Below are 28,000 nucleotides of genomic sequence, written 5' to 3'. Positions count from 1 at the left end.
GACTGACAGCGTTAGCGCGGCCGGCAGCGGAATACGGTGTTTGTCGTCATTACGCATCCATCTCACGTTAAATTCTGACAAACAGAAGCTCTTTGTTAACTGTTGTCAAAGGGGGCGTGATCAGAAAACATCAGTGAACTAAATATAACAAAACGGTTCAAAATTTCTCTAAATATAAAATCTCCCAATTCGGTACGATAACTGTAATATCATTATTTATATTGAAATGCATCGCTTCTTCAATTACAAGTGAAATATTTCATTTTCCATAATTCAACGCTATATTACTAATTCATATTTACAAACTGCGCTTCCGCGCGACATTTTATGATCTCGGATCAAATAACATCCTAATTTGCCACAAATGGTCTTTTGATCGCTGGCCATTGCCTTGCAAGGTTGAGAGCTCTTTGCTAGTCAAATACTGGCTCAGATAGATTGGCTGAGACGCAAGCTATTGCCTGCGTCGATTAAACTGTGTAAGTTGTCCAAAGATTATTTCATCTGCTAAGAAAGAGGACGTATTCAGACTCTGGAATAATGAGAAGAAAGGCTTTGTTGTTCTCGCTATTGCTTGCTTTGTCATTATTCTCGATATCGTACAGCCAGGGTAAGTAGAAGTGTTTGACATTGCTAGCAAATATAATTCGATAGTTCAATAGTTCATAACTTTCACGTTTGTACGTTTGGCTGATTTCTGAGTGGTTACAGCGTGCTCACGAACCAACTATTTATCATGTACCCATCAATTTCAATAACTGCACTGTAGTTTCAATAACCGTACAAATGTTATGAAATATTCCGGCAACGTGATGTATTGCAATGATCTCCAGGTCAATAATAGCTTGCGTATTGTAGCTTTAATTCGCCCGTGAATTTGAATAAACAGCGCCATTTTGCGGTAGTTAACATAAGTGTATATTAAATGTTCTTTCAATTTCTCCCACCTGTGTTTGATATCGAGTGCTTGATGCAGTATTAAATAAATACATACAGAACGAAGAACAGAAGATCTTTTGTGTATTTTTTGATAAAATTTTGTGGAGGTTTATATTTTGCTATCATACTGTACATGCGTGATCCAATGACACTCAAATATCGTTCAGTTAATGTGTCCAGTGCAGCTAGACATGATATTCGAAAATCGATTTTTATTCGAACTTATCGAATAAGATGGTATTTTAATAAATAACGGCATTATGAAAAGCGAAAGACATAATTCAGGATATTTTAGTGAAATCCATGGGATTTGCCTTCTATCAAAAAGGATTTGGCGCATATTCCTTCAAAATATATAGCTTTCCGTTGACTGAATAATAATTTGGTTGTAAATATTCAAAATAATTTTGACTATTCCCTAACAGAGGTTCCACTGACTACATTTATACTATCACTTCATGAATTTCTGTAAGTAAAGTTCCAAATAAAGTCGAAATTGAAATTTTTTCCCTATCAGAACACTGATTCATTTTTCATGCGCCTTGAACAATATTCACTTATACTCCAAACCCCCACTGATTTATCCCAGTTGTATGCCTATGGTCACTGTTTGCCACAGCCTATGCAACTAGTTAACAGACTATCAGTTTACTAAAGGATTTAGCAAACAACAGGACATCATTGTGTACTACTGATAGAAAACATCTGCAAAAAAGATTTCAAATCAAGATAAAATTTGTCATAAATATCCCACCTCGTGGCTCGTGCATGGTCATAGTAATACAAACGTTAGAGAAAATTCTTATTTTTCACATACTGACTCTACTTGACCTTGCATGAAGGATCAAACCATGAATATGACCGGATTTTGCGTCGCGGTAATAATCTTAATTGCAGACGAATTAGTTCGAATTAGAAAGTCAAATAAATGTGCAGCGGTCTATCATTAAAATCAAATTGCCTGTTAAATTTTTTGTCGTTCTTATACAATTTAATATATAATTTGTTTCGAACACAACAAAGTAAATCCAAACATCCTAGAAACGTGTTATGCATGTCATCATGCGTGTGTTGTATTTTCTGTTGGAATTTCTATGAATCGACAGTTTAAATCTATGAACTAGACTATATAAATATCTTACTTCAAACATTTAGAATAACATGAAAATATAAAAATAGGACATCCGGAAAAGACTTGGATAAATTTCGATCCTATTAAAGATTGGAGCACAATTAATCTGTATCAATATGTCTTCATTTTTCACATTTCTTGTAGCTATATGTTTTAAACAAGCATCATATCTTTAATTAATCAGCCCCAAAAAATAGTTGTGAATAGCGACTAAATTCTTAGTTCACGTTGGAATTGTCTTGATTATCCAAGAAATCCCCGTTCAGGCGAGTGAAAGACACGAAAGGCATTGCTATGGATTACATCTGTAGTTCTCATAAAAAGGAGAGCGTGGGCGTTTTATTTGGTTGCAGGTATTTTATTCCCTTTTTAAAGAAAAGGTGCGTTATTCATCCACCATGTTATTCAGTCGGCAATGCATGTATCATGAAAAGTTTCAGCACACTAACACAATTCCTGTTAAATAAGACCAATATATAAAATTCGGACTTTCATCATAGACGATCATTGAAACGCTCCATCTGTTACAAGTTCCACTCTCTAATACACTAAAAAATGACTTGAAGTACTCGAACAAGGTAAGTGGAGACAATTTTCCACCATATTTTGAAATTAAAAAAAAATTAATGAAAAAACTGTCTGAACCGCGGTCACTGTTATTAAGCCTCGCATTCTTTGGCTTCAGCTCTAAACTTGATGATGCCAAGTGCGCTTCTTCCCGCTTTGATCATTTCACTCTGTAATGATTATTTATAATAACCTATGGCACATCATATGGAAACAGTAATTAAACAAATCTGGGCTATAATTTTAGAAAACGTGATAATAGGATCTTGGTTATAAGATGCTTTCAAAACGATTACTCTTAGAAACATTTTCTTCATATTATTTTGCACGATGAGGTGGTTTATTTTTTCTTAACGATCATTCATTCCGTGCTATGTATTGTCGGTATGGTGACTGCTGTGGTGATGTGTACGCCGATAAAGAAAATACCGATTCGCTGAGAAGAGTCATATCTTTGATCAATAAGCGAGACATTCTCATCGATAATTTTCTATTAATCTGCATGTCGTGTGTGTGCACAGTCACTTTAGTGTTGCGTGCGAATAGCGTCGGCACAATCTGCATTCACGATGGGTGTGATTATTAGGGCTTTACATAAGCAATGACAGGGTACATTAGCGATGCTTTGTCTAGAACATCAATCAGCAAATGTGCTTTATATGCAAATGAGGTAGATTAGACAGCGGATTTTTCTAGAGGGTGAAAAAGATTACTAAACATATGATAATTGTAGACGGAATATCAAACGTATGCACCGAACAGACTGTATGAAGCTTTGTGATTTGAAATTTTACTATTTGTATTTGAACGTTGTATGTTCATTTACTTCATTATAAACCTTGTTAATATGTTAAATAGAAAAAATCCTAAATGAGTTTGCTATATGATTACGTAGTTTAATGGTTTACTGGAGCGGGTCTTCGTGAGCGTAATCAGTATTTTGTTCTTTAGATTTTCCCAGGTAAATAAAGACCATGTTTTTAGCTTCTTGTAATTTTGAAGCGATAAATAATAAAACCGATTTAAAAAAAAAGATTTAATAAAAAAAGAGTGGAATCCTTTAATTACTTGGGATGCTGAATGATTTATCCCCATTAAGATGTAAAAAAAAGCGACAAAAACGCACGACAACCGAGCTATTATATTAAAAAATGCATGGAGTTGGTTAACTTTGTCACTCATTTTACATATACACGTATGCGTGTGTCAGTTCTAACTAAAATGCACCACTCATATTACCCTTCATAGCTGGTAATGAGAACAAGGGAAGGTTGTATATCAGATTATCAGACCAGAATATAACTCGCACAATAGAACACTTCCCTAGGTCCAAGTGAGGTCAATAGTTTACTGTTCCTCAATGGACTTGTGCTGATGATTTTTGCAGTAGGTAGAGCTGAGATTTTCTTGCTGAGATTTAATTAGTAAGGGCTACTCAAGATCTAATGTGGCTGTGATTTTGTTTTTTGAAGTATCGATTGCGACGGTAAAAAAACGTAATGACCTGAATCTACTTATAATTTTAGCCGCTTTGTTAAGAAGCTCTTTTGAAAATAAGATTTCAATGGCTTAAATTAATGATTGTCAGAGCCACTTTGGGGGGGAGGGAGTGAATCAAAGAGATAATTTAAATATACAACCACCTTATAGGCGTCTATATAGTAACGCATTGGCGAAACAGAATACACTAGTTGGTTGACCAACTAGCTAATGAGCTTGTTATAATCATTTGGGTCAGTAAACACCCTCTCCCCCCTCATTGAGTCATCTTTATTCATGGACTTCTGTTTTTTAATATTTGTATATTGAAAAGACGAAACCAGCGAAGAAAGTGATGTCGAACTAAAAGTCGTAAGTGTTTTAATTTTCTGGGGCTGCATGATTACGAAACAGGAATTTCGAAAACACCATTATATTATAAAAGTTTTAATAAAAATAACTAAACCTCACTTCATTTCATTCTCGAACAAACTGCCCATACTTCATAATTTCATAGAATATTTCGTATAGTCTTTCCTGGAAACCTTGCCACAAATACATTTTTAACGTTATTTTTGTAAATTGTTCATTGGTGTAATATGATTTACCAAGTCCGCTTAAAATCGTTCTCAAAATATCTTTCTCATCTTTGATGGGTATTTTTTAGCTCCAAGGACCAAAGGGAGATAAAGGGGAACCTGGAGAAAAAGTATGAGAAATGATCAAGTACAGCTAATGTCCTACCTATTTTCAGCATATTCTTTCAGTAGTATTTCATGCGCGAATTGCTATTGTTTCTCTACGTAGGGTGAACTAGGAATAGATGGCAGACCTGGCCAAAACGGAAGAAAAGGTCGTGAGGTATTGGATGAGTCTTGTTTTCGTAGAGTGTATGACTTACATCGTATAATGTCAAATTATGTGCCCTCCTGCTCGGTTAAACAGAATGCTTTGGTTCCGTCGTCCCGTTACATAGCCGTAGGTGCCAATTTGTCGCCATTATATTTTGAATTATTTTTGTTCCTCCTGCAAGTTCGCAGAAAATACCAGGAACTCGACCATGCAAGCAAGCGCTATCCAACCTCTACATGTGTGTTATTTTACCCCGTGTTCAATTAAGGATTACAATTTCCGCATTATGCGAATCTTTTTTTTTAATCGACATTGAACCCGTTCATTTCAGTCAGATAAGAAAAATATTTTGACTCACTGGCCTAAAACTTTCATTAAATTTCAAAATACGCTACAATGAAGGCTTTATGTTTTTCTTTTTCTTGATGACACACAGGGTCGTAATGGTGCCTATGGAAAGGATGGAAATGCAGGAAGAAAGGGCTCTCGTGGACCACGAGGACATCCTGGATACATAGGATCAATTGTAAGTAGCAAAACCTTGCACGGATATTTTCATTTAAACGCTCTTTTTTCAAAAGGATCTTTCACAAATCTTTCAATGAGCAACTCGCACGAGCCCAAAAGTATAAGAACACAGGTTCACAACAAAAGATTGGATTTCAATAGAGATTACCTTTTCTGGGGACACCCTGTATAAACCAGCCAGGTTTCAATCATTGTAATTATGATTTTCTACGATATATAAGAATATTTTCCGACAGACATTTTGTGCGCAACCTGTAGTATCGTCTACTGACAAAGAACATCGTACGATGAATCACGGCGATGAAAACCGGGGTTGTATTAAAAATACACCTCAAAGTGAGTTAACCAGTGTTTCATTTAAAAAACTCTACAATATATATCATCTGATTTGCTAGGTTATTTCTACAATGAATTCAGATAGTAAAGGACCTGGTCCAAATGGAGGCGATAATCGAATTATTATACCGGTGGGTTTAAATATTACACGTATTAATTTGTTTTGGAGAATTTATTTTGTTAAAACTAGCTCTGAATGCATTTTCTACAAAGATTTCGTACCGGATCTTTATCCAAAGTACATATTCAGCACGTAACAGTTGCTGAAAAAAGGTGGTTTTTAAAATGTTGACTAGCTTCATGAGAATATTTTCTTTTATATAGCCTCCTCGTCCTGGTCCACCTGGTCCTGAAGGCAAAACTGGGAAGCGCGTAAGTTTAAATGAAGCTTAGGTATTAACAGTTAAAGATGAAAACAGTGCATTCCTCTACATAGAAAAACATAAGCGTTGAAATGGCGTTACAAACGCACACAAATTGAAATGCTCATAGTGAAAACCACTAATTGTATCTTAAATGCAATCTTCATATTAGGGTGTCGAAGGAGATTATGGACCAATGGGACCAGAAGGAGAAGCTGGGGGAAAGGTTTGTGCATTCATTCTTTATAAGAATTTATTGTTTTCCGAATTGACGATGCTTTTCAGTTCGATTATAGATGCACTGCTTCCCATTAATCGAGAAGTGAAAAAGTGAATGAACAACATTCAATGTTGGCAATGTTGTTGATAATATTGTTAATAATGTTCATTCATAATGTTAATAATCATAATGTAAACGAGTTTATTTGAATTGATAGGGTGGACCGGGAGCTCCTGGTAAAATTGGTCCTAGAGGAAATGATGGTTTAATCGTAAGTACCTATTGTAACTTCTTGTAAATCCTGGAGTACTAGAAATCAAAACTATACTAAACAAAGAGATTTTCAGATTTTTTGTTCATTCGGATCAAGATTGCTGATCTGTTAACGCACATATATAAATATCTTATCTGATCAATATTTTAGGGCAACCCTGGTGATCATGCTAATCCTGGATCTCCGGGTCGAATGGGAGCAAAGGTAGAAATATTTTTGTCTTATAAACGAAGAAACATACTGTAAGTTGTGATATATATTCATATTGTCCACAAGTCTCGATGTTTTCTTGACCAATTCTACGATATTTACTGTGCTTTCATCAGGGTTTTTGTAGCCTTTTAACAAAATAATTATGCAAGCTTATTTTTTGCATAATGTCCTTCAAAATGATAGGTATACATAGATATTACTCAAAAGGTTTTCAAGCAACGTAAAACTATTTTCATTTAGGGACTTATTGGAGAGAATGGAAAACCTGGTGCTCGTGGAAGAAAAGGGCATGCTGTGAGTTAGAAATCTCATCTCAACGCGTTCCTTACGTCTGTATTTAATAATACACTCGTGCTTGCTAGCCCAAAACTTGTGCTAAAACTCATGTCTAAATGCTTACTTTTAGGGATGGAAGGGAGATGTAGGTCCAGTTGGAGATTCGGGATTACAAGGAGATCAGGTAGAATAAATGTAGTATTTTTGAGCACCCACAACGGAATGACGCTGCTTGACTTGTCTAAGGGCGCTTTCCTTTAGCGTGCTTACATTTTTTGGACTAATGTAGGGCGCTGCTGGTATTGATGGAGGACAAGGTGAAAAAGGAACCAAGGTAGGAACTATCAGGTCGTACAACCTGCATAACCTGGAACAATATTTTTTGCGCGTATACATATTTAACAGTTTGGAACACAAGACGATATAAAGAGCCTGTTTTTTTCAACAGGGTCGTGGCGGGGTTGCAGGTAGTACGGGACCTCGAGGACAGTTTGGTTCTGCTGGAAAGAAAGGACGTCCTGGAAAAATCGGAAGTGATGGTTCGAAGGTACTAATAAAAATACTACTCATGAGCGAACAGCGAGTTGCAGGTCTGGATTCTAACTTATTCTTTAATATAGGGTCGTGCAGGTCATCCTGGTAGTCGTGGTAAGCGTGGTCGTCCTGGTTTAAAAGGACCGCAAGGAAGTGCAGGTTTACGAGGAGATACCGGGATCACAGGAGAGAATGGTAACCGAGGCGACATGGGGACTAATGGTCTCCCTGGGGCAACTGGTCACAAAGGACCTACGGGAAAGCATGGATATAAAGGTTCCATGGTAAATTTAATAGAACCGTTGTTGAGATAAATAACTCAATGATAATGAGAATAGATTAGATTCAGGAGATGTTCCATGGTTTACTTGTTTAGGGAGACCCAGGTCCAATTGGTGTTCAAGGAAAAATCGGGCCTGTTGGTGTTTCAGTAAGTTGTCATTTATTATCATCGAATTGTTAGGTTTAGAGTGAATAAAAAACGTTTTATTTGTGTTTTCCTGTTGTTTAACAGGGAGACGTAGGATCCGAGGGATCACGAGGAGGTAGAGGGGATAAAGTAAGTTATAAGCTTAAGTAGTAAAATTATAGTGATGCAGTATACTATTCGCCGTTCAACCCGACTCAGTTCTCTAAATATTGTGTGTAGGGTGAAGTTGGTCCGCAAGGTGATCAAGGACCTCGTGGTGATAAAGGCCCACTGGTGAGATTTTTGCCTAAAAATGTTGCTTTGTTGAGTCATGTGTGGTTAATTATCCCTTTTTAAAATTTACTGATGATTGTAATCTTCGCAGTGTACCTATAACACGTCTGATGAAATCCTAACTGAGCTTTGAACCTTACCGCATATCCAGCTGTATCTTTAACAATTGAATGACGATAAAACCATAACATTATTTTTCTTGTCTATTTAAGGGAGATACTGGAATTCGAGGATATCGAGGCAACCGTGGAGAGGAGGGAAGACAAGTAAGTAACTTGTCATATGGATATTTGCATTACAAGATTATTACTATAATTATATGTACCCTACACAAGATGTGACTCACGACATCATGTTAGAGCATTTCGCCACGAGTAGATCTTGTTTAATTCTATGCGCGAAACTAAATTTGGGATGATGCGAGTCTAGCGTTGTGTAACTGAGACTTAAAGTAATCATGTAATCGCTTCTTCAACCACACAACGCATCATTTCTTAATTTAGGGAGCAATTGGTTCTATGGGTCCCGAAGGCCCAGCGGGTCAGCCAGGATTGACGGTAAGATCATTCTCAAATAAGCAAATCCTCTGTGGATGAATTTTGTTGATAACATGATGCAAACTAAGTTAAAGCTAAGTTGTAATGTTGTAGGGTCAATATGGCGAGACTGGTATTGATGGTCCAGATGGTGCCGCTGGTATAAAGGTAGCTTTGTTTTCTTTCACGAAGACAACGTTGCATTTAATTATCGTTTTTAATTCATCAAACATATTTCATTTTTTTCTTTGCTCAATCAGGGGGGTGACGGTGGTAATGGCCTTCGTGGTCGTCATGGGTCCAAAGGTTTCAAGGTAATGCTATGTTGAAATGTTGAGAATGTTTAACGACCATGCGATGTCTGAGAGCTTAAATCCGTGGAGAAGATCTGCTGAAAACACATTAAGAACATGACTGTTTAAGATTGACTGTTTTTTTCATACTTTCATCATGTCTGGAAATCTTTTGCTTATAAAATGTTTAGTGTGATATCAGAGAGATTTACTAAATTCAATATCAACGGATAGTTTGTCTACCGTCATTTCTGGCTTGAACGAGTGATCTTTCTGGAATATCATAGGGCATAAATTACAAAACCGTTTGAAGACACAGAGTAAAGTCGTCGTACTCTCGGGTGACCGGAATTGTTATCAATCATACAGAATTGTTTTACTGCACAATCTGTGTCTTTTTAACCAATCGGAAAGATGGTAATTTTGCCCTGAATTTTAGACAGAGAGAAATTACGTTGCTATATCGGTGATACGGCTATTGCGTTTTTACACTAAAGATACGAATAATCACAATTGGCTTTCCTAAATGATATGAATTTTGATTTATAAAATTATTTTAGAAAAAGAAAGTCAATTGTAAATGCGAAACCTGAGTGATGGATCTAAGAGACTGTGTGATACCGCATGTGAGTATTACACTAAGTAGTCCGCTAAAACGTCCTCAAAGCCAATCAGAATTCTGTAATTTCTCCTGCATAAACGTTAATGGTGTCTGGAAGCAAAACAACTTGCAATCATCATCTAAAATTAGGGCAAAATTACGTTTTCTGATTGGTTGAAAGGACAACGGAGCGAGCGTAAACCTCGATACTTTGTCATCATGAGAATTGTAGACAGAGAACAAATCTCTGTAATTATTCTTCTGTCATTGGATTTTGTCTCATAGATTATTTTATTGTTAGGGAAACGATGGTTCTATTGGTGTTCACGGAAAGAGAGGGAAAAAAGTAAGAAATAACAATGTTTTCTGTAAAGCCCACGCGCGGAGGGGACTTTTTCTTGACAGTTCAACATATGTCTTTTTCACTGAAACATGTAAAATAGAACTATTAGGTCACAGCATTGTTTTGGAACCTGAATCTGTTTGGTATTCATTTTCTTTTTATTTTAAAGGGCAAAAAAGGTCGAACAGGACATCGTGGGAGAAGTGGTCCCAATGGAGATGATGTATGATACAAGAACAAGCTTTTTTAAAATTATCGATTTTATAAACTTTTAGTGGTAATAAATATGTGAGATTTTGTCATTTAACTCTCAGGGAGAAGATGGAGACGACGGTCACGCGGGTTCAGCAGGTCGTGAGGTAATAACGGGACGTCGTTTATTTCTGATGTTGTTAAGAGAAAGTGACTAAATAATTGTCAAAGCTGTGCACTTCTTACTTGGATGATCTAGAACATTCTCCTACGGATGAATATTTGTTATTGAAGATAACTCAGCAATGCTGTTCACGCGCCAGTTCACAAGAAAATTAGGGTAAATAACTTTCTTGTTCATGCAGGGGCTTCAAGGTCTGCAAGGGATTTCCGGCGTTGTTGGACCTAAAGGTGAAACGGTATGTATGTATATGTTCAGCTAATGAAAATATAAAGATAAGAATTCAAAATGAAGTGGGGCACTATAAGAAGCAATACTAAAATATACACAAATAGATATTCGAAGATATTCCGGCGTTGTAATAAGTTGTTTATTGTGTTGTGTAGGGAAAAGAAGGTTTACCAGGAGAGAAAGGAGGACTCGGTCCAGTTGGACCTTCGGTTAGTCTGATTTGCGATGGAATATATTTTGGTTCGAGTTTAAAAAATTTGCTTCTCCTAAATGCGTTAGAATTTTCGCAATGCACATTGACAAAGATAAGAAACGAAGTATAAAAATTTATAGCCCAACATTTTAAAAGCACCGGAGGGAACTTATTTATTTTGTTTCTTTTAATATTATTAGGGTTCAGATGGAAACGATGGTGGTCCAGGTGTTACAGGTTTACAAGGGTTGATGGTCAGTGTTAATTTACCGTTTAATGTTCAATTTTCTCTTCAATTGTAGTAAGGTATTAAGCAGTGTTTTGTAACTGTACACAAAAAACGGATAGATTCATTTGCTTACTCACAACTTACACTTTATTTTTTCCCAAAATAGGGGCCACCTGGAGGACGAGGTGAACGAGGCATTCGGGGCATCGCAGGAGATATGGTGAGAAGTCTGGAGACGAATTTATTCCTCAGTCAGTCATTATGAACATGGTCATTGATCATTTGATCGTTTAGGGTGATGATGGCGATGTGGGGGTGCCTGGAAAAGACGGTGCGGATGGAGAACCGGTAAATTTGAATGAACTTTGATAATTTATACATAAGTCATTCGGAGCACGGGCCTGGAGCGATTTCTTATTGTGTCAATAAATATTCACATAAATATTTGAAGAACAACTATTAAGACACCTCGGTAAATTGCCTTAAATTTGTTCCTCAAGTTCAGTAAAATGGCCGCGAAAACGTTGTTGGTAAATCCTCGTATGCTCTGTTTTCATATCATACTTCTTATTTCAACCATTACCAGATGTTCTTTTTTACCCAGGGTGCGTCAGGTGATGAAGGTTCTAGGGGCGTGGCCGGTGAAAAGGTACATAAGGAAAGGATCCTGATTTCGGGGAGGGTTTTGTAATTGGTCATTAAGGATGAAGTCACATGTTGTGGTTCATTTCCCTTGAATTTTGTCTGTCTTCTTTAAGGGTGAAAGAGGTCCAGCTGGTAGTTACGGACCAGAGGGTGATTCTGTAAGTTCAGTAGTCATAGGTTCAAGAGATTATAAGTACGACAGTAGTCATATGTACGACATTTAAAGCAGTAATATTGTTGCTGAGCCAGTTGAATTTAAATTACAATCAGGTATCAAAATGAGAAGAATGATTTGTATTTACCTTTAGTTAACACTGTGCAGTAATTTCAGGAAGTAGAAAATTAAAGAAACCATTATTTTAGGGTTCTTCTGGTTTCAAAGGTGCTGGGGGTGGACGAGGCAATGTTGGTTTAAAGGTATTAACCTTAAGATGTGGAAGTTATTTTTATTGGCTTCACAACAATGATTCCTAAATTTAGGAGTATTTTTTTTAGGGTCCTGCTGGACCAGATGGAAGCGCGGGAATGGCCGGAAGCTCTGGAAGTCTGGTCAGTCTTGTCCATGAGAAATACAGTAGGAGGCAAAAGTTTGAGTCCAGTGACTGTATTTCATTGTTTTAGCAGCATATATTAATATTGTACAGAAAACCTTACCGATAAGTGAACTAGAAAAAAGTAAATAAGTAAACAGAAAAATACATGCTGTACAACAACTATGAGATGTTATGATATTCATTTTACGTATGTTAATGTGCAAACATGCATTACATGTCAATGCTTAGTATCCCTCTTTTTTCCTCTTGAAATGACCTTTATTCTTGCTCGCATAGATTCCAAAGGTTTTTATTGTCGCACGTTCAATACCTTGCCAGCATTCGTTGACCACTTGCCTCAAGTCATCCTGGCTGGCGGGTCTGTGCCTCGCCCTTTTCCGGTTAAAACGGTTCTAGAAGCGCTTCATAGGTTTTAGATCTAGAATTTGAGGTGGAAAGCCATGAGAACGAGATCACCAAAACGAGTTTGCTTCTAAAAGATTTCTGGCAAATAGAAGATATGCATGTGCTTAGGGTGATTATCATGTAGTTAGACGCGCGATCCTCTTTGTACCAGATGAAATTCCATGTCCTTGAAGAATTGGATGATACTTTTCTTTAATTAGGATCCTATTATATGATTTATATCTTTCAATATTGCCAAACCGAACATGACCGACTAACTAACAGTTTGCTTGAGTAGGATTTAGTTTCTTCGAACCTCTCCAAGGTTAGTTGCACACCACCTTTTCAAATTCTCACTTTTTCTGCGATCGTACGAGGAAAGAATCCTTCAATACTTAATGCAACCATTTGTCCTCGTGCACCATCACTTTGCCCTTTTTCCCACCCATCTTGGGCAGTGTAAAGGAATGAGAACTTTATTTTGTTATAATTTAGATCATTAGGACCAAAGCAGTGAGCAATTAATATGGTTTACAGTATTGAAACACTAGCACGCATGTCTTAAACTCGAATACGCTGCCAGGATTTAATACTGGAATTCTAAAACGACTGGACTCAAACTTTTGCCTCCTACTGTATATATTTCAATTAGACACACATTCTAACTTACCATATTTAACAAATAATCAATAAACAAAGATTGAAATACACTCTTGTTGATATCATGATTTTTTACGTGTTTATCAAACCTTTTTATTTCTAAGGAGTTGATAAACTTTCCACGACAAGAACCTTTCAATAATTTTTATCAATTTTATTCACAGGGCTTGAAAGGTCCCACTGGGGTTATCGGGATGCGCGGTAGCAAAGGAAAAATGGTACATACTTTACTTTTAATAATTATATATGTTGATGAATTATGTTTGCTTTAAATTTATAGTTGATAAACCGCTTCGCGGAAGATTTTTTAAGTCTTTTTTTTAAGCCAATATAAGTGACCACAAGGTTGAAATTTCTTTCCTAATGCCATTTCACGTTTGGAAACATTTTAAATCAGTAACAATCAGTTTCGAATGTTTTATGGACTTTTCGATGTCAGTAAAGGATAAAATATTCTCGGTGATCCAACTGGAATTGTGACCTGAATTCCCGTTAGGGATAACGAACTTTGCTACTTTTGTTATAAAGGGTGATAATGGTAAAAAAGGTGGCCGAGGAACCGCTGGTAATGCCGGGGGGAAGGTAAGATTAAACGTTTAAAATTCATACATATACTTGAATCGACAAAGAATTATTAAACAGATCAGCGATTTCTACTTTTCAGGGACAAGTTGGTGCAGATGGGGCTGTTGGAGATGCCGGATCAAGTGGTGAAAAGGTTTGAAAAGTGAAAACCGAAACTTTTTTTAAATCTGTGCAATTTTATGAATTATGTCTACACACACAGTTGTCTGTTTTACAAATCTTCACCCACAATATTAAGCTCTGTTACAATGTCTGTGTTATGCCTTCAAAGAATTTTTTAAACATATAATACTTACATGTAGTCGTGGATATTATCTTTCAGTATCAACTCTCATACCTCTCTCTTAGGGACCCTCTGGAGATCGTGGAAAATCTGGCGGTCCAGGCCGGCGTGGAAAGCAGGTAAATATTCGTACAAGATAATACAAATCCTCGGTTTTCCAACGTTGGAAGTTGGCCTGTTTCCGTTAGAAAAGGTTCACTTGATACCAATTGTTCCTTATTTAAGTTGGTATTAACACTGTATTTATAATGCTTCGAAGAAATCCAAATAGCCGAAAGGTAATCATTTTTAGTAGTGGTGTGCCTTTAGGAAGATCTAGTAAAGATTCTTGTGCGGATGTGAATTCATCTTGACAGGAAATACTAGCTTACTAATTGTCGCAGGGGGTTTGATTATTGTTTAACCTCATTTAACGAATTCATTAGTTATTTATTATTGTAGTCATTATTGTTTTATTAATACAGTTCTAACTGTTTTACCAGGGCGATCGTGGAGACCCTGGGATGCAAGGTCTGGCTGGGGAGCCTGGCAAACCGGTAAAGTATACTGATATTTTTTTAACAAAGTTGTGTTTTAATATTTGCATATGTTACTTAATTGCTTGAACACAACATGTACAGGGTAGTATTGGCAAACGTGGAGAGTCAGGAGAACAAGGAAAGGCTGGAGCGACGGTAAGATTTTTCGGTTTTTATCTCGTTTTATTAGTTTTATAAACCATTTTGTAAGAAAATACACGTTTCCATACGTTTCGTTTATCCAGGGCGAAAATGGTGAACAAGGTTTACCTGGTGTAGCTGGAATGAGGGGTGCGGATGTAAGATTACATTGCTTCTGAACCTATGTAATATTGTGTCGGATTTCGAGTTACTCTTACCCTTATTATTTAATATAACTCATGATCAGTTTTTGTATTTCTCAGGGCTTTCCTGGACGCCGCGGCGAAGCTGGGAAAATTGGAGGAGAAGGCGTTGCTGTAAGTTTCATTCTTGTCCTTTTTATAGAACAATAAATCTATTATTTTTATCAATCTAAAGATGACGTGTTATGTTTACCGCAGGGTGGTTCTGGACCACTTGGTGATAAAGGAGCAACTGGGATACCTGGTAAACAAGTATGTTGATAATTCATTACTGTCAGTTGAATAACGATTGCTACTGTTTCCTGCGTGCTCTCAGGGTTTTTTGGTATTTATGGCATTTTAGTATATTATTTTAAAATTGTATAACTTACCGATATAATTATTTCATCTCAGGGTGATCAGGGGGCAGTTGGGAATCTAGGTGGTCGTGGTGGAAATGGTCGCAAGGTATGGTAATTATTGGCCCTGACAACGAATGTTAACTGAAGTAGTTAGGCGATATAGAAATAGGTTTCTACGTCATCATTATCTGCCGCGAGTTTGATTTAAAAATAAGGACATGAGGTCACCATTGTGTTGTTAATATTTAATTAGTAGAAAACATTTGTTTAATAATATTTTTTATCAACAGGGATACCCTGGTCCTTTAGGATACACTGGAGATCGTGGATTGGCTGGACCGTCGGTAAGTGCGAAGGGAGACAGGTAAATAATACATCCTGGTCTCAAAATAATATTTGCCACCAGTAATCCTTTCTGTTTGGCGACCAGTACTTTGGGTGTGTTCTGTGGCGAGGGTGGTCACTTCAGTTTAGTTCAACGATAAGATCTAGTGTAGTTAACAACATATACGAACAATATTATTTTAAAGGGTGATCAGGGACCACCTGGTAAACCGGGAGAAGTTGGCGCTCAAGCAGGACCTGTATGTATTAAAAATTCTAGTTTTAACAAAATTATTCATGAATATGTAGCGTATGGTATTGTCGGCAGGCAAATGCTACTGTCTTTACTTCCTGCTTATGATCTGGAATGACGTTTGCACAAATGTCATTTTGCATCTAGTGTCATTTTAAGCGATAAATGTATAATACAGATCGTAATACTGCGGGATTTTAAACGTATGTTTTTGTTCCAGGGTACTCCGGGACCTGTTGGTGAACCAGGACCTCGAGGGAAACCTGGACTCAGGGTAAGTGATCCTGACATGATATTATCGAAGACTTTTCTTTTCATGTTGTCCGTCTTGAAAATTTAATATAATTAGAAATTATTATAGTTCACGAACATACTGTTTCTTTTTTACAGGGCAATTTTGGATTAACTGGAAGGACTGGACCTATTGGTCCATCTGGTGCTGCGGTACGATTATTCTCCTCAGTGCCATACCTTATACATGGGCTGCTCCCATACTTTTCAAAGCTTGCGAAGATTTAATTAATCTTATAGGGAGATGATGGAAAATCAGGAAGGAATGGAAAAGATGGAAAAGTGGGAGATCAGGTATAGCTGAATAATCAGAATTTACGTCACATCCAATGTTATGATGCACCTCTGTATGTTAAATTATATGAATACTTTTCTCAAGGGTAAAGATGGGCCGAAAGGAATTCGCGGAGGACCTGGGCGTACTGGAAAACCCGTATGTAATTCTTTGTTTTAATTTTATATAGAATGTAAAATCTTAATCACTGGCAGGAAGCCAACCTAGATTCAATAGTAGTGAAGGTTCTATGAACTATAAGTTGTTCCCTGCGATTATTGACTTGACCATGAACATTGCTAATTCGTCTATTCAATTTTCTAGGGAAAATCTGGGCTTCCTGGAAATTCTGGGGATTCTGGAAAATCTGGAACTCGGGTAATTCGAATTGTGTTTTTAAATCAAAATAACTGAGTTTGATAACGTGTTGGAATGATTTATTATGTCGTATCATCGGAGCTAGCTCCAGTTACAATAAATTGAGGTATTTCAAATCATTACATGTTGTTTTAGGGAGAACCTGGGGATCTTGGTTTGCCTGGAGAATCTGGAGGAAATGGCGGAGGTGGAAAACCTGGACCCAAGGGAAGTCAAGGGCGACCAGGAGAATATGGTCCTCAGGTAAGAAATCATTTTTATTTTGCCCACGTTAACCCAAGAAACCGCAATCGATCAGATCGTGTAAATGTTATCTTCAGGGGAATTCGGGAGGTAAAGGATTCAAAGGAGATCGAGGAGTTGATGGACCTAAGGTCAGAAAAACCCTTTGGCTTAATTTTAGTTTTTTGTCGCATATTGTGGCTCTAGTGTGCTAATGATTATGCTGGTGGTGGGCTACTGGTTATTCAGGTGGTTGCTGCGCTAGTTATATTTCTGTTCAAGAGTATTCTGTTAAATGTGCTGTTGATTAAGTTTGACAGTAACTATACTGGTAATTGTGTGATTCTGTTGATGATTTACATATTATTTATATAATGTTATGGAGCAATATTAAACGTCGTTTGCCTTACCAGGGTATTCAAGGTTCACAAGGTAGAGCAGGTCTTCTTGGAGCTGATGGGCAAAAGGTAAAATTAGCAATATTAGCACTGAATTACATTAATGAACTTCCAAACAGTTGTAAGCTGAATCATATAATGGGCCTGAAAACGTACAACAATGGTAAACCAAATATGTAGCATATACACTTTCACTTACTTAACTTACTTCCCTCGCTAAATGATAAAACATATTCGCGATTCTTAACGCAGTCTGTTTTATTCAAATCTCAAGGGTATGAAAGGTGATCCAGGAAAACAAGGACTCCCAGGACTTGCTGGTAAACCGGTGAGCGTAAATTTAAACATAGTTTCTCATAGTCTCTCGAGAGTTTAAACAACTCTCGTAGTTCGTGAGTTGAATATAAAACTCTGCACTGTCTGAACGTTATTACAAACGTATATTGTTGCCTCTTTGATGAAAACCATGCACTGGGCTGTTTCACAATCGCTGGAGCGTAAGTTCGTTTAGCTTGTAATAGTTCACTGCCCTAGTTTCCATGAAACAATTCTACTGTCTAAATAAATCATTCATTTTCGTATTTCGTGAAGGGCGGAAGAGGAAAAAATGGAGAAGTTGGCGTGACTGGATTGAAAGGACCAACGGTATGAACTATGAACAGCTATTATTACACTGGTTATGGGAAGCTTCCTTTAGCATGAAGACAATAAACCAGAACTCCTTAAGAAACATGTTAGAGTTATCATGTAGAAACAACGGTACTATATTTTAGGATGTCTTTATCGTCTGATAATATGGTTGCTAAGCGAAGGAAGGATCTTCAAAACCCATGTTGGAATCTTAATTTACACAATTACCAATTGTGCCCTTCTACCTGTTGCCTTCTACCTGTTGCCTTCTACCTGTTGCCTTCTACCTGTTACCACGCTTGTAAACACTTTTTATTCTGTAGGGTGATGCAGGGACTCTGGGTTCTCATGGCTCACAAGGTCTTATTGGTCAAAAGGTATTTTTTTATTTAATAGGAGTTTATATCATTGAAGCAAGGAATTATATCATTTAATGTTTTTCATATTGTTCACTTGGTTTTTTAGGGTAATATTGGTTACGCTGGTTCACGAGGATCAACCGTAAGCTATTATTACATTTCGAAAGCGTGACAAATTTTATACTAATAATATAAATTTGTAATATTCATTTTTCTTGTCTTTCAGGGTAATCCAGGACCGAAGGTAAAATGAACTATTTACGCTCAAATATCTAAATGGTTACGTTAATACTCATCCTAGGTTAGGCATCTTTCCTACCCTGAACCTGTATAAAGGGAATAATATATTATTCACATAATCGCAACATCATTTTTATTCCTTTTTGAAGGGTCTACGTGGAGCACGTGTAAGTCTTATTGTGTCAAATATTGTTATGGGTGTTTGGAGTCCGAATAAAGTCTGTAAAGCACTAATAAAACACTAATGCCGTGTACTAAACTAAACTGGCTTATTTGTAGGGTCGTCCTGGACCTCCTGGTCCCCCTGGAACCGCGGGTTACTTGACATCGTCTAGGGTGAGTAACAAAGCTAATTTATGATGGATAGATTTTACTTAAGGGAGATGAAAAATAAACATTTTTCTCTTTTTACTTACCATGTCACAGTATCAACAAGTCCCAAGAACATCTGGCGAGAAAGGTCCATTTAGATATTACCAAGGAAGAACGGTAAGCCATTATACTTCAATTTTATGGTCGTATTTATAATACTGGGTATTGCAATCACAGGTTCTTTTATCTTCCTAGAAAGACACGAATGAAATTGAACTCAGTGAATCACACAATGCAAATATTGACTTCAAGGTAATATGAAATTTAGTATCATTCCTGTTTTATGTATTTTTGCGGTAAACGACCATCACTCTTTTCTTGCTGCTGACGTCTATCCTGCCACATCGTACATACCCAGTAGAGTTAAACTTGAATAGAGTCTCGCGTTTTCCACCAAGATTGACCCTGCATTGCAATAACGCGCATAGTTGGGAGGGATTCCTCTTTCCACCACAACACTAGGTAGTTTTCCTGTTGGTGTATTCAATGATATATGTTTAAGACAAGATGATTTATTAATTGAAATAATTCATAGTAAATAATATATAGTAAATATTAGATCTCCTTTGCTAGGATCAACATTCCGTCGAAGTCGTATCAGAATTAATACACATAACAAAATCGTACAAGAATCCAGATGGATCGAAAAAATATCCCGCGCTTACTTGTCAGGATCTTCGGATGTTTCACCCGAACTTAGAAAATGGTGAGTTCTCTACAACTACAACAAAGTAATGACGTTATTATTTCACTTGATCGTATTCCGCTGGCGGAATTCCCTCATATATGCCTTGTAAACAGCTGTTAAATGCATATATTTAAATCCCTATCTCGTGTCGTAAAAAATCGTAGTCATGAGGTCCCATTTTATGTTTATGTGTACGTGCGTCAGTTATAAGATTTTTACTGAACGATGTTGATCTTCACAGGTCAATATTGGGTTGATCCCAACGGCGGAGCAGTCGAAGATGCAGTTTTAGTACAATGTGATTTTGAAACAAATGCAACATGCTTTGCAGCCAAAGCTCAAAATGTAAGCTTACGTTTACAATGAATGTTTTACTGCTTTACACAGTTATGACTCAATATGGAGTTTATCCGGCGTAATTATGCCGTCGTAAGCGATGTTTTATATCATCCTTTTTTCGCACAAATATTTTTAGGTACCCAAACAGAAATGGCTTATACAACCGGGTCAGCACGTCTGGTTTCGGAAAGATCTTGAGAAAACGAGCGATGTAAGTTCTATTGTCGTATATTATGCTTTCTCAGTTTTTTCATGCAAAGTCTGTACGGACTATATCCTCAACTTTCAGATATATTTCTTTTAGTTCTACTATGTTGTTGACGGGAGCCAGCTACGTTTTCTTAAGATGCTTAGTGTGTCTGGATGGCAGAGTGTAACTTATCATTGTCGAAATTCACTGGCATGGGAAGATGATAATGGCGATCGAAAATATTCAATCAAACTTAAAGGTGACAATGAAGTCGAATATCACGCATTGAGCCCACGGAAGTTGAGGCCTAATGTCTTGATTGACGACTGCAAGGTAATTTTCTTTTCGTTTTCCATGGTATATGCAATGCACATAACATAACATGTACGTAATATACGAAACTATATACCATACAAGTTGTAGTAGTTTAGGCACGTGACGTAACTAATTATTCCGCTATTACCAGGGCTGCCGAGGAGAGAGGAGGATGCGGTGACATCATTCCCCTGGCTTTCAATGACGTTTTAATTTGAACTAAAATTTGTCATTTTTTGACAGAATAATGATGACAACTGGCGACAAACGATAGTCGAAATAAGAACTGGTAATCCTTCAAGACTTCCCATTCGTGATGTCGCTACCTACGCATTTGATGCAAATCATCAAGAATTTGGAATCGATTTAGGATTAGTTTGTTTTGTTTAAAATAAAAGGGACCCGAATAAAATATTGCTGGAAATCAGCGTGTATAATCAGATATTTGGGCCGAAATATGACTAACCACTAGTTAGGTTTCCATCAAATAACACGTGTTGACCTACTTTATCTTTCATGTTGGTACATGTATAGTTAATTTAGTTTTTGTCATCTTTCTAGCTTTCATGTTGGTACATGTATAGTTAATTTAGTTTTTGTCATCTTTCTAGATTTCTAAATATCCCAGTCAATGCAACTTTTCTTTGCATTTCATTCTTTCTAGCTGACCCCAGTTCAATGCGTGTTTTGTGTTTCATTGTGTTTACTGAATAAGTATTTTGACTAGAAATTAAATAGAACTATTTTATGTATTACATAACCTTTTAGTTTACCAGAACTAGCAAAGATATAACATGCAACACAAATCGTTGAAGAACCAATCAAATTTTTCATAACATTGTTGACTTGCAATTAACAGCCGCTTCTATTCATCGATTTTCTTCGTTTAACTAATTTCATATTCATTGAGAAGAGGCGGACCTAGCCTCCTCCTCAGGCATTTCTTATAACTAATATGAATACATAAAAGAATAAAGAGATGTCTACCGAGGAGGCTATAGCGGACCCACGTTCAATATTTTTATTTTTCTTTGCGAACGGAAACTGCGTCAAGGGTATCTTTTTCACCCTGAACATTTTGTAAACGGAAATCGCAAATGTTCCATCATCGCGCTTCTACATTGGAAACTGCAAACAAGTACCTTGTATTGAAGATGTATTAGCATGGTTATATGCAGTAATTTATTTAAACAGGCTTACTTATGTGCAGGGCCGTAAGAGGGCATTTTCGCTGCAGGGTTTTTCAATCTTTTACCGACAAAGTTAACATGAAAAAAACCTCTTCTCTTGGCGGATTTTGGTAATTCGAAATTTTACCTAATTTTTTAAGAAACCTAAAGGATCAGGACAGGAAGCGTTCACACAGGATCAAGACAGACTAAATTTTCACCACTGAATTGCTCACAAACGCTAAATCCTAACCTACGAAAACATGCACTCTCCGTCTAAATTTTTGCGGCAACGTCACCTTATAATCCCGGTCATTGCAAACTTCTCATGAAAAAAACAATGTAATAGTTTTTCATGAAAAAGAACAATGTATTGCGAAATCCATACGGATGAATTTATATAATACTTTACAATATACCTTTGTGTCTGCGTCCTCTTGAAGATGTTCTCAATGTTTGCATGTTGATTAATTAAAAGAGAAAAAAAAGCGTTTTCCCGTTGGGTGAGAGTCTGGGCATATGATTTCATCATTTCCGGTCGAAGGTTTTGTCTAATGGTCAAAGGTGGTGGTGACATTCTAGTTCTTCAGTCGATGCTGTTACTCGATTGGTCTTATCAGTTATTTTTTGGCTGCCTACGATCAGAAATATAATACTCGTAACTTGACCTGAGGCTCGAGCTGAAATGAAAGGCAGTAATTCTATCATGTCATTCCCAGTGGTCATTCCATGGCATGACGAGACCACCCGATTGCAGGTGGTAACAGGGCCAGCAGATTGTGGGGGCAAAAAGGTTGAAATTTAGTGGACGAAATATTGTACTTCAAATACGCTAAGTATAAAACGGTAGTATACCCTCAGCAAAGTTTCCTTTTTGTAAATTAACTTACAAGAAAGAAAAAAAGAGCCTGAGACACCTCCGACGGGATTCGAACCCGCAATCTTCGGCTTAGGAGGCCGACGCCTTATCCTTTAGGCCACGGAGGCTAAACGCAGGAAAAGGGATTAAAATGTGATACATATTGCTTCAGATAGCAGCCTGAGCAGTTTGTCAGAGAATTTAGAAGTGACACGTAACGGAGCGAGATAGAAACTTTCACCAGCCATCTGCCTAATATTTAAATTCATTCTTGCGATATGAATCAAAATTGTCAAGGTTCAGCTGCTGTTTTGACAGGCAACGGCTGAAAGCCAAGCGTTTGGTCGTGCTTGAAATATATAAACCGTGATATAAACCTTTATGTTTTGATATATAAAAGTGCATCAAAATATACGACACGTGATATCGTCAAATGTTGAGGAAACCTTTCGAAAATACCTGGTGATTTTATTATATGTGAACTGACAAAAGCTGTATCAAGAACCTCAGTGTAGATCTTTTCAATCAATAATGCCATCCCAAAAAGCGGTCCTGGCAATTTCTGTGATACTGCTTCAGGTATTGGATATCGCTATAATCGTAATGGTTGGTGTCTGGATGGGACATTATCGTGGTGGTTTTGCCTGGGATGGAACTTTCAAAGAATTTAACTATCATCCAGTGTGCATGATAGTGTCAATGATATTTCTAAACTCCGAAGGTAGGTAAATGTTATTACAATATAAAAGTATTCTTTGCTCTTAAAGAGATGATTTGAGAGATGAAAGGCCTCCAAAGTTATAAATCAATATCATTATGCTGGTTTGGTAAATTGAAGCCAAATATTGGTCCATTCACTCCATTGAGAGACTCAGTGTTTTATTTATGTTGAGGTGATTTGCTAGTATATTAAATAAGAGAGAATTATAAAGTTGGGTCAGTGGACATAATTTGCAAGAACTTATCTGAGAACATGGAAATGCACCCATGTCTTCTGGCTGGAGTTCAACCTATATTCCTCTGTGATTATTAAAGATGTAAGAGGCTGTTCTCTCACCCACAGTCATCAACATCTAATTCAGTTAAAAATGGGGTGCCAATGAAAGAAATGAACTTGTGAATTACCCGTTAAGGTCTAAAGATTTTACTCTGTGTAACTCTCACTGTCTCACATAAATTTCAATGAACTATGCTTCTGCAACAACCTCACACTTTCACATATTGATTCTTTCACTGGGCTACCTGCAGCACAGGTCTGCATGATTGACTGCATGTTTTAGATGTGGCTAATAGTTTTTCAAGTTTGAATTTAAGGTGTCTAGTGTGTACGCGTTATGTAGTGTATTGGTTTATTAATGGTCTCTTTATTTTTTAGCAATGATTGTTTTCCGAGTGTTCAGTGAATGGAATAGATTTAAACTTAAACTATTGCACATGTCAATCCAAGTTATTGCATTTGCTTTTGGCACTGTTGGATTGAAAGCAGTTTTTGACTTCCACAATTTCATGGGTTTTACAAACATGTACAGTTTGCATTCTTGGACAGGACTATTATGTTTTATTCTATTTTCATGTCAGGTATATTATTATAAAATTTCAATATTTTGTCCTGTGTTTTGTATTATTTTGATGTCTAAAGATCTCAGCGTATAGAAACTCTGGATAATTTTATCCCATTAATTTCTTTTAGCTTGCTTGTGGTTTCTTTGGTTTTCTGTATCCTGTGTTTCCTGATGGACTTAGAATGGTGTATCTGAAAGTGCACAAGTATTTTGGTGCATCCATATTTTTTCTCGCAGTTGGCACCAGTTTGACTGGTATTATGCAAAAAATCCGCTTTGCATTAAAGTAATTACTGAATCTTCATACTGTGCAGTAATGTGTTGTACAGATATAGTGCAGTGAAATGCTAATATATTGCAGTGATATGGGATAGATGTAGTTTAATACCCTGACAGATTAATCAGACAGATTACCTGTAAAGTGAAGTACTTGTATATTGCAGTGAATCAGATAGTGGTAGAGTGCAGTACAGTGAAGTACAGTAAATTGTGCATCAAACTACTTTCCTACACATTACTTAATACACTAATAACACGCTATTTAATTTACTTTCAATTTTACAGAACAGACTATGAATCTCTTCCCCCAGAAGCTGTTTTTGTAAACATCCTTGCTCTTGGTGTGGTGATCCATGCCGGTCTGGTGTATTTTATTGTTAGCAATGAAGATTTCAAGCAAACTGTTGCACCTGAAGAACAACAACGTTTAATGGATATTTCGGGTGAACAAGACGAAAATGATTAGAGCCATCCAAAATGGTTTCAGTTGTCTAAACGTAATGTAAAAACTATGCCTGAAAGCATGTTTGTATTTGTTGTCATAAAAAATACATGTTCTTTCAAAATGGTTGTTATTAGAATAGAGGGTACTTTTTTGGGACACACGGTACAACTAAATAGTGTTGGCAGATTAGTATCTGCTAAGGTCACACTCGAAGTTCATAGGCTGTGTTTACATATTATGCAATTCATTCAATAGATAATGAGATGATAATGAAGCGTAATGAGGTTTATCATATCATCATCTATTGTTTGAATTGCATTCAACGCGACCAAAATGCGACTGCGTAGCTTATAACCTACGCCTAACTGAAAAACTTAGGTTGCAAAACTTTGTTTGGCTAATTTATTCCAGGCAAATCTGCCGAAATAGGTCCGAGAATGCTGTGCCTCTAAATAGTCCTAATTTGCCGAGAACAAAAGTTAATCAATGGCGATGCCTCGTATTACTGTTAAGAGTGATCGATGCATAAAGTCATTGTTCGTTGGAATGTTCAAAACAAAAGTTAATCAATGGCGATGCCTCGTATTACTGTTATTGTTAAGAGTGATCGATGCATAAAGTCATAGTTCGTTGGAATGTTCTTTGAAGTAAATAAAGGTGGTTGAATTCGGGAGAAAAGCTCAGGAAACTCATATTTGCTAGTCCCGAAGAAGGAAGGATCACTCGAAGAAGTTTAGGGAAAAGTTGGAAGAATCTTGCTCAGGTATGGTCATGGACATAGTTGGTTTAAAGAATCTGTTGGCTTGATCTTTGACTTTGCAAATTAATTCATCCCCGTGTTCGTTTGAATAGCCAGGAAACATTAGCGACTGCATGTTGGCATATTCTTGCCGATTTTCACTGCTGTATCTTATATATTTCGATTCAAAATATGGAATGCAAGTGAGCCGTTAAGTTGATATTGTTTTTCCGTCCTTATTTCATTTCAGAACGAACTACGGCGTCGAAAGGTGGTTGGAAAACATGGTTGCTTTCAGCGAATAGGTATTGTTATATAAATATATGATTGTAAATATATGATTGTATGCTTTTTGCATGCCATATGTGACTTAATTGTACGTACACAGTGCCGGCGGTGGGCGAAACTAGAATATAGTTTAATCCCGGCTGATACAATGCATTTTTCGAACATGGTTGTCGTATCGTGAAAACGTCAGCGCTTAAAAACCAGTTTTTTACATGAAAGGACGGGTTCGAACTGAAATCAAATGCCTATAATTATCCGTGTTTGTAGTATATGTACGTACTTTATGCTAGACCTGACATGTGCTGAGTTATTTCAGCTTGTCTATTGTTAGTTGTTTGGAGCGTGTTTTCTACGTCCAAAGGCAAAGTATTTTCGTCCTGTAGTGATTCCTTTCCTTCCCATGTGACATGTGATTTGTTTTACCACAAACCAAAAAGTCAGATAGCAAGACACTTTATCTAGGCTTTATATGCCCGTGAATTTTTTGTTTCATGGAGGTTTTCTTTTTCTAGAATGAAAGAATCGTCGGAGTGGAGAATAACAGACCTGCCTTGGGACATTTATGCACGCAAATACAAAACTCGATTTCGGTGAAAATATGCATGAGTAAAATATGCATGGGATTTGGCTTTTTTTGGCTGAGATATGCTGAACACTCTTCTGTTTACCTCCTTGATTTTCAACTTTGGGGTTTTTGCATGAGTTTAACCTGGTCGTGTCAAGCGCATGCGGGGTTAATACAAGTGATTCTGGGGCCCCAATCGCTTGTATTTTCTCCATCTTGAACGACAATAGTCCGGAACAAAAATATTGCTCACAGAGCGCCTAAAGCATAAAAATGCATGAAAATTGTATTTCTAGAAGGAGATAATAGTCGAGTGTTTTAGCTTCCTCAGTACCACGAAGAAAACAGCGAAGCAATAATGAATATTTCCTACAAAAACGTGCATGACAATTTGTATTCGCGTGTGTAATGCGAAGGCCTTGGACGAGTGGCGTTGGAGATGTGGAAGGTGTGCAATCGAATTTGTGTGATCATTTTATCCTGAACGCTTAATGCATCAGTGACGTGTTGGAAATTATTTATATAATATTTGCCATCTATGTGAAGGATCGTCGCAGGATCAGATGTTGAAGGATCGTCGCAGGATCAGATGATGAAGGATCGTCGCAGGATCAGATGTTGAAGGGTCGCAGGATCAGATGATTAAGGATCGTCGCAGGATCTGATGTTGAAGGATCGTCGCAGGATCAGATGATGAAGGATCGTCGCAGGATCAGATGTTGAAGGATCGTCGCAGGATCAGATGATTAAGGATCGTCGCAGGATCTGATGTTGAAGGATCGTCGCAGGATCAGATGTTGAAGGATCGTCGCAGGATAAGATGATGAACGAACATTGCAGGATCGGTGGCACGAAACGGGTGTACAAGTGGAGGCTAGACGAGGTACATAATTGTAAGTTTACTAATTACAGTAATGCATGATTAATTTGTATGTGCATGTCGGATTGATTCCTGCTGGTGGTCTAACCTAGTATATTCACACATAAAGTGACATTCCACCCTTTTCGACAATGCATGATAACAGGCTATTCATGCAGGAATTTCTAACAGCTCTTTTAAGAGCGTTTTCGAGGTTTCTCGATGAAACATTCCCACTTGTCACTTGTGTGTGAATTATGGTGGTCTTAATAAGACCACCTTAACAGCTGCGGAAGATGCATAGATGCATGGCCTTACAACGTTAATGAAAGTAACAAAATGCAATTAGCATGGTCGACGGCGACGCGCACGCAACGAAAGAAAAGATCGAATTCGTATTAGCCTAATTTTAGATTAATACGAAGATAATCCAG

The 28,000-nt window shown here is 37.1% G+C and overlaps 2 protein-coding genes and 1 non-coding gene across 3 annotated transcripts; 2 read left to right on the top strand and 1 right to left on the bottom strand.

Moving 5' to 3' along the window:
* The first annotated feature begins 335 nt into the window (after positions 1 to 335).
* LOC114520597 (fibril-forming collagen alpha chain-like) lies at positions 336 to 21,569 on the top strand. The gene is made up of 68 exons (XM_028540905.1): positions 336 to 610; positions 4,452 to 4,489; positions 4,785 to 4,826; positions 4,925 to 4,978; positions 5,406 to 5,495; positions 5,893 to 5,964; positions 6,158 to 6,205; positions 6,368 to 6,421; positions 6,633 to 6,686; positions 6,840 to 6,893; positions 7,143 to 7,196; positions 7,309 to 7,362; positions 7,468 to 7,512; positions 7,627 to 7,725; positions 7,799 to 7,996; positions 8,089 to 8,142; positions 8,227 to 8,271; positions 8,362 to 8,415; positions 8,628 to 8,681; positions 8,919 to 8,972; positions 9,066 to 9,119; positions 9,212 to 9,265; positions 10,147 to 10,191; positions 10,358 to 10,411; positions 10,503 to 10,547; positions 10,746 to 10,799; positions 10,948 to 11,001; positions 11,186 to 11,239; positions 11,381 to 11,434; positions 11,509 to 11,562; positions 11,819 to 11,863; positions 11,973 to 12,017; positions 12,223 to 12,276; positions 12,355 to 12,408; positions 13,622 to 13,675; positions 13,986 to 14,039; positions 14,122 to 14,175; positions 14,391 to 14,444; positions 14,808 to 14,861; positions 14,946 to 14,999; positions 15,089 to 15,142; positions 15,248 to 15,301; positions 15,386 to 15,439; positions 15,581 to 15,634; positions 15,819 to 15,872; positions 16,059 to 16,112; positions 16,326 to 16,379; positions 16,496 to 16,549; positions 16,637 to 16,690; positions 16,776 to 16,829; positions 16,995 to 17,048; positions 17,184 to 17,291; positions 17,369 to 17,422; positions 17,684 to 17,737; positions 17,943 to 17,996; positions 18,260 to 18,313; positions 18,622 to 18,675; positions 18,764 to 18,799; positions 18,884 to 18,901; positions 19,047 to 19,064; positions 19,177 to 19,233; positions 19,324 to 19,386; positions 19,465 to 19,521; positions 19,843 to 19,975; positions 20,199 to 20,302; positions 20,433 to 20,507; positions 20,601 to 20,819; positions 21,045 to 21,569. Exons 1-68 carry the CDS (start codon positions 541 to 543, stop codon positions 21,189 to 21,191), a joined length of 4,230 nt encoding a protein of 1,409 aa, XP_028396706.1. The 5' UTR covers positions 336 to 540; the 3' UTR covers positions 21,192 to 21,569.
* Positions 21,570 to 22,884: 1,315 nt separating this feature from the next.
* On the bottom strand, positions 22,885 to 22,957 carry Trnar-ccu. Its single transcript has one exon. It is a non-coding gene; the product is annotated as a tRNA-Arg (tRNA).
* Positions 22,958 to 23,028: 71 nt separating this feature from the next.
* Positions 23,029 to 25,230, top strand: LOC114520704 (cytochrome b561-like). Its single transcript, XM_028541028.1, has 4 exons — positions 23,029 to 23,550; positions 24,205 to 24,407; positions 24,520 to 24,677; positions 24,956 to 25,230. The coding sequence occupies exons 1-4, from the start codon at positions 23,361 to 23,363 to the stop codon at positions 25,134 to 25,136; spliced, it is 732 nt and encodes a 243-aa protein (XP_028396829.1). The 5' UTR covers positions 23,029 to 23,360; the 3' UTR covers positions 25,137 to 25,230.
* The last annotated feature ends 2,770 nt before the right edge of the window (positions 25,231 to 28,000 follow it).

This window comes from Dendronephthya gigantea, unplaced genomic scaffold (assembly GCF_004324835.1).
Source record: "Dendronephthya gigantea isolate DGI-Jeju-01 unplaced genomic scaffold, DenGig_1.0 000000F, whole genome shotgun sequence".
Taxonomy (NCBI): Eukaryota; Metazoa; Cnidaria; class Anthozoa; order Malacalcyonacea; family Nephtheidae; genus Dendronephthya; species Dendronephthya gigantea.
This window is presented reverse-complemented; position numbering and strand designations above follow the sequence as displayed.

Coding starts and splice junctions, on each gene's coding strand:
- LOC114520704 (XM_028541028.1), top strand. CDS start 23,361: ATGCCATCCCAAAAAGCGGTCCTGGCAATTTCTGTGATACTGCTTCAG. Junction 23,551..24,204: donor GATATTTCTAAACTCCGAAG/GTAGGTAAATGT, acceptor TTTATTTTTTAG/CAATGATTGTTTTCCGAGTG. Junction 24,678..24,955: donor AAAATCCGCTTTGCATTAAA/GTAATTACTGAA, acceptor TCAATTTTACAG/AACAGACTATGAATCTCTTC.
- LOC114520597 (XM_028540905.1), top strand. CDS start 541: ATGAGAAGAAAGGCTTTGTTGTTCTCGCTATTGCTTGCTTTGTCATTA. Junction 10,192..10,357: donor ACGGAAAGAGAGGGAAAAAA/GTAAGAAATAAC, acceptor TTTATTTTAAAG/GGCAAAAAAGGTCGAACAGG. Junction 16,691..16,775: donor ATGGAAAAGTGGGAGATCAG/GTATAGCTGAAT, acceptor ACTTTTCTCAAG/GGTAAAGATGGGCCGAAAGG.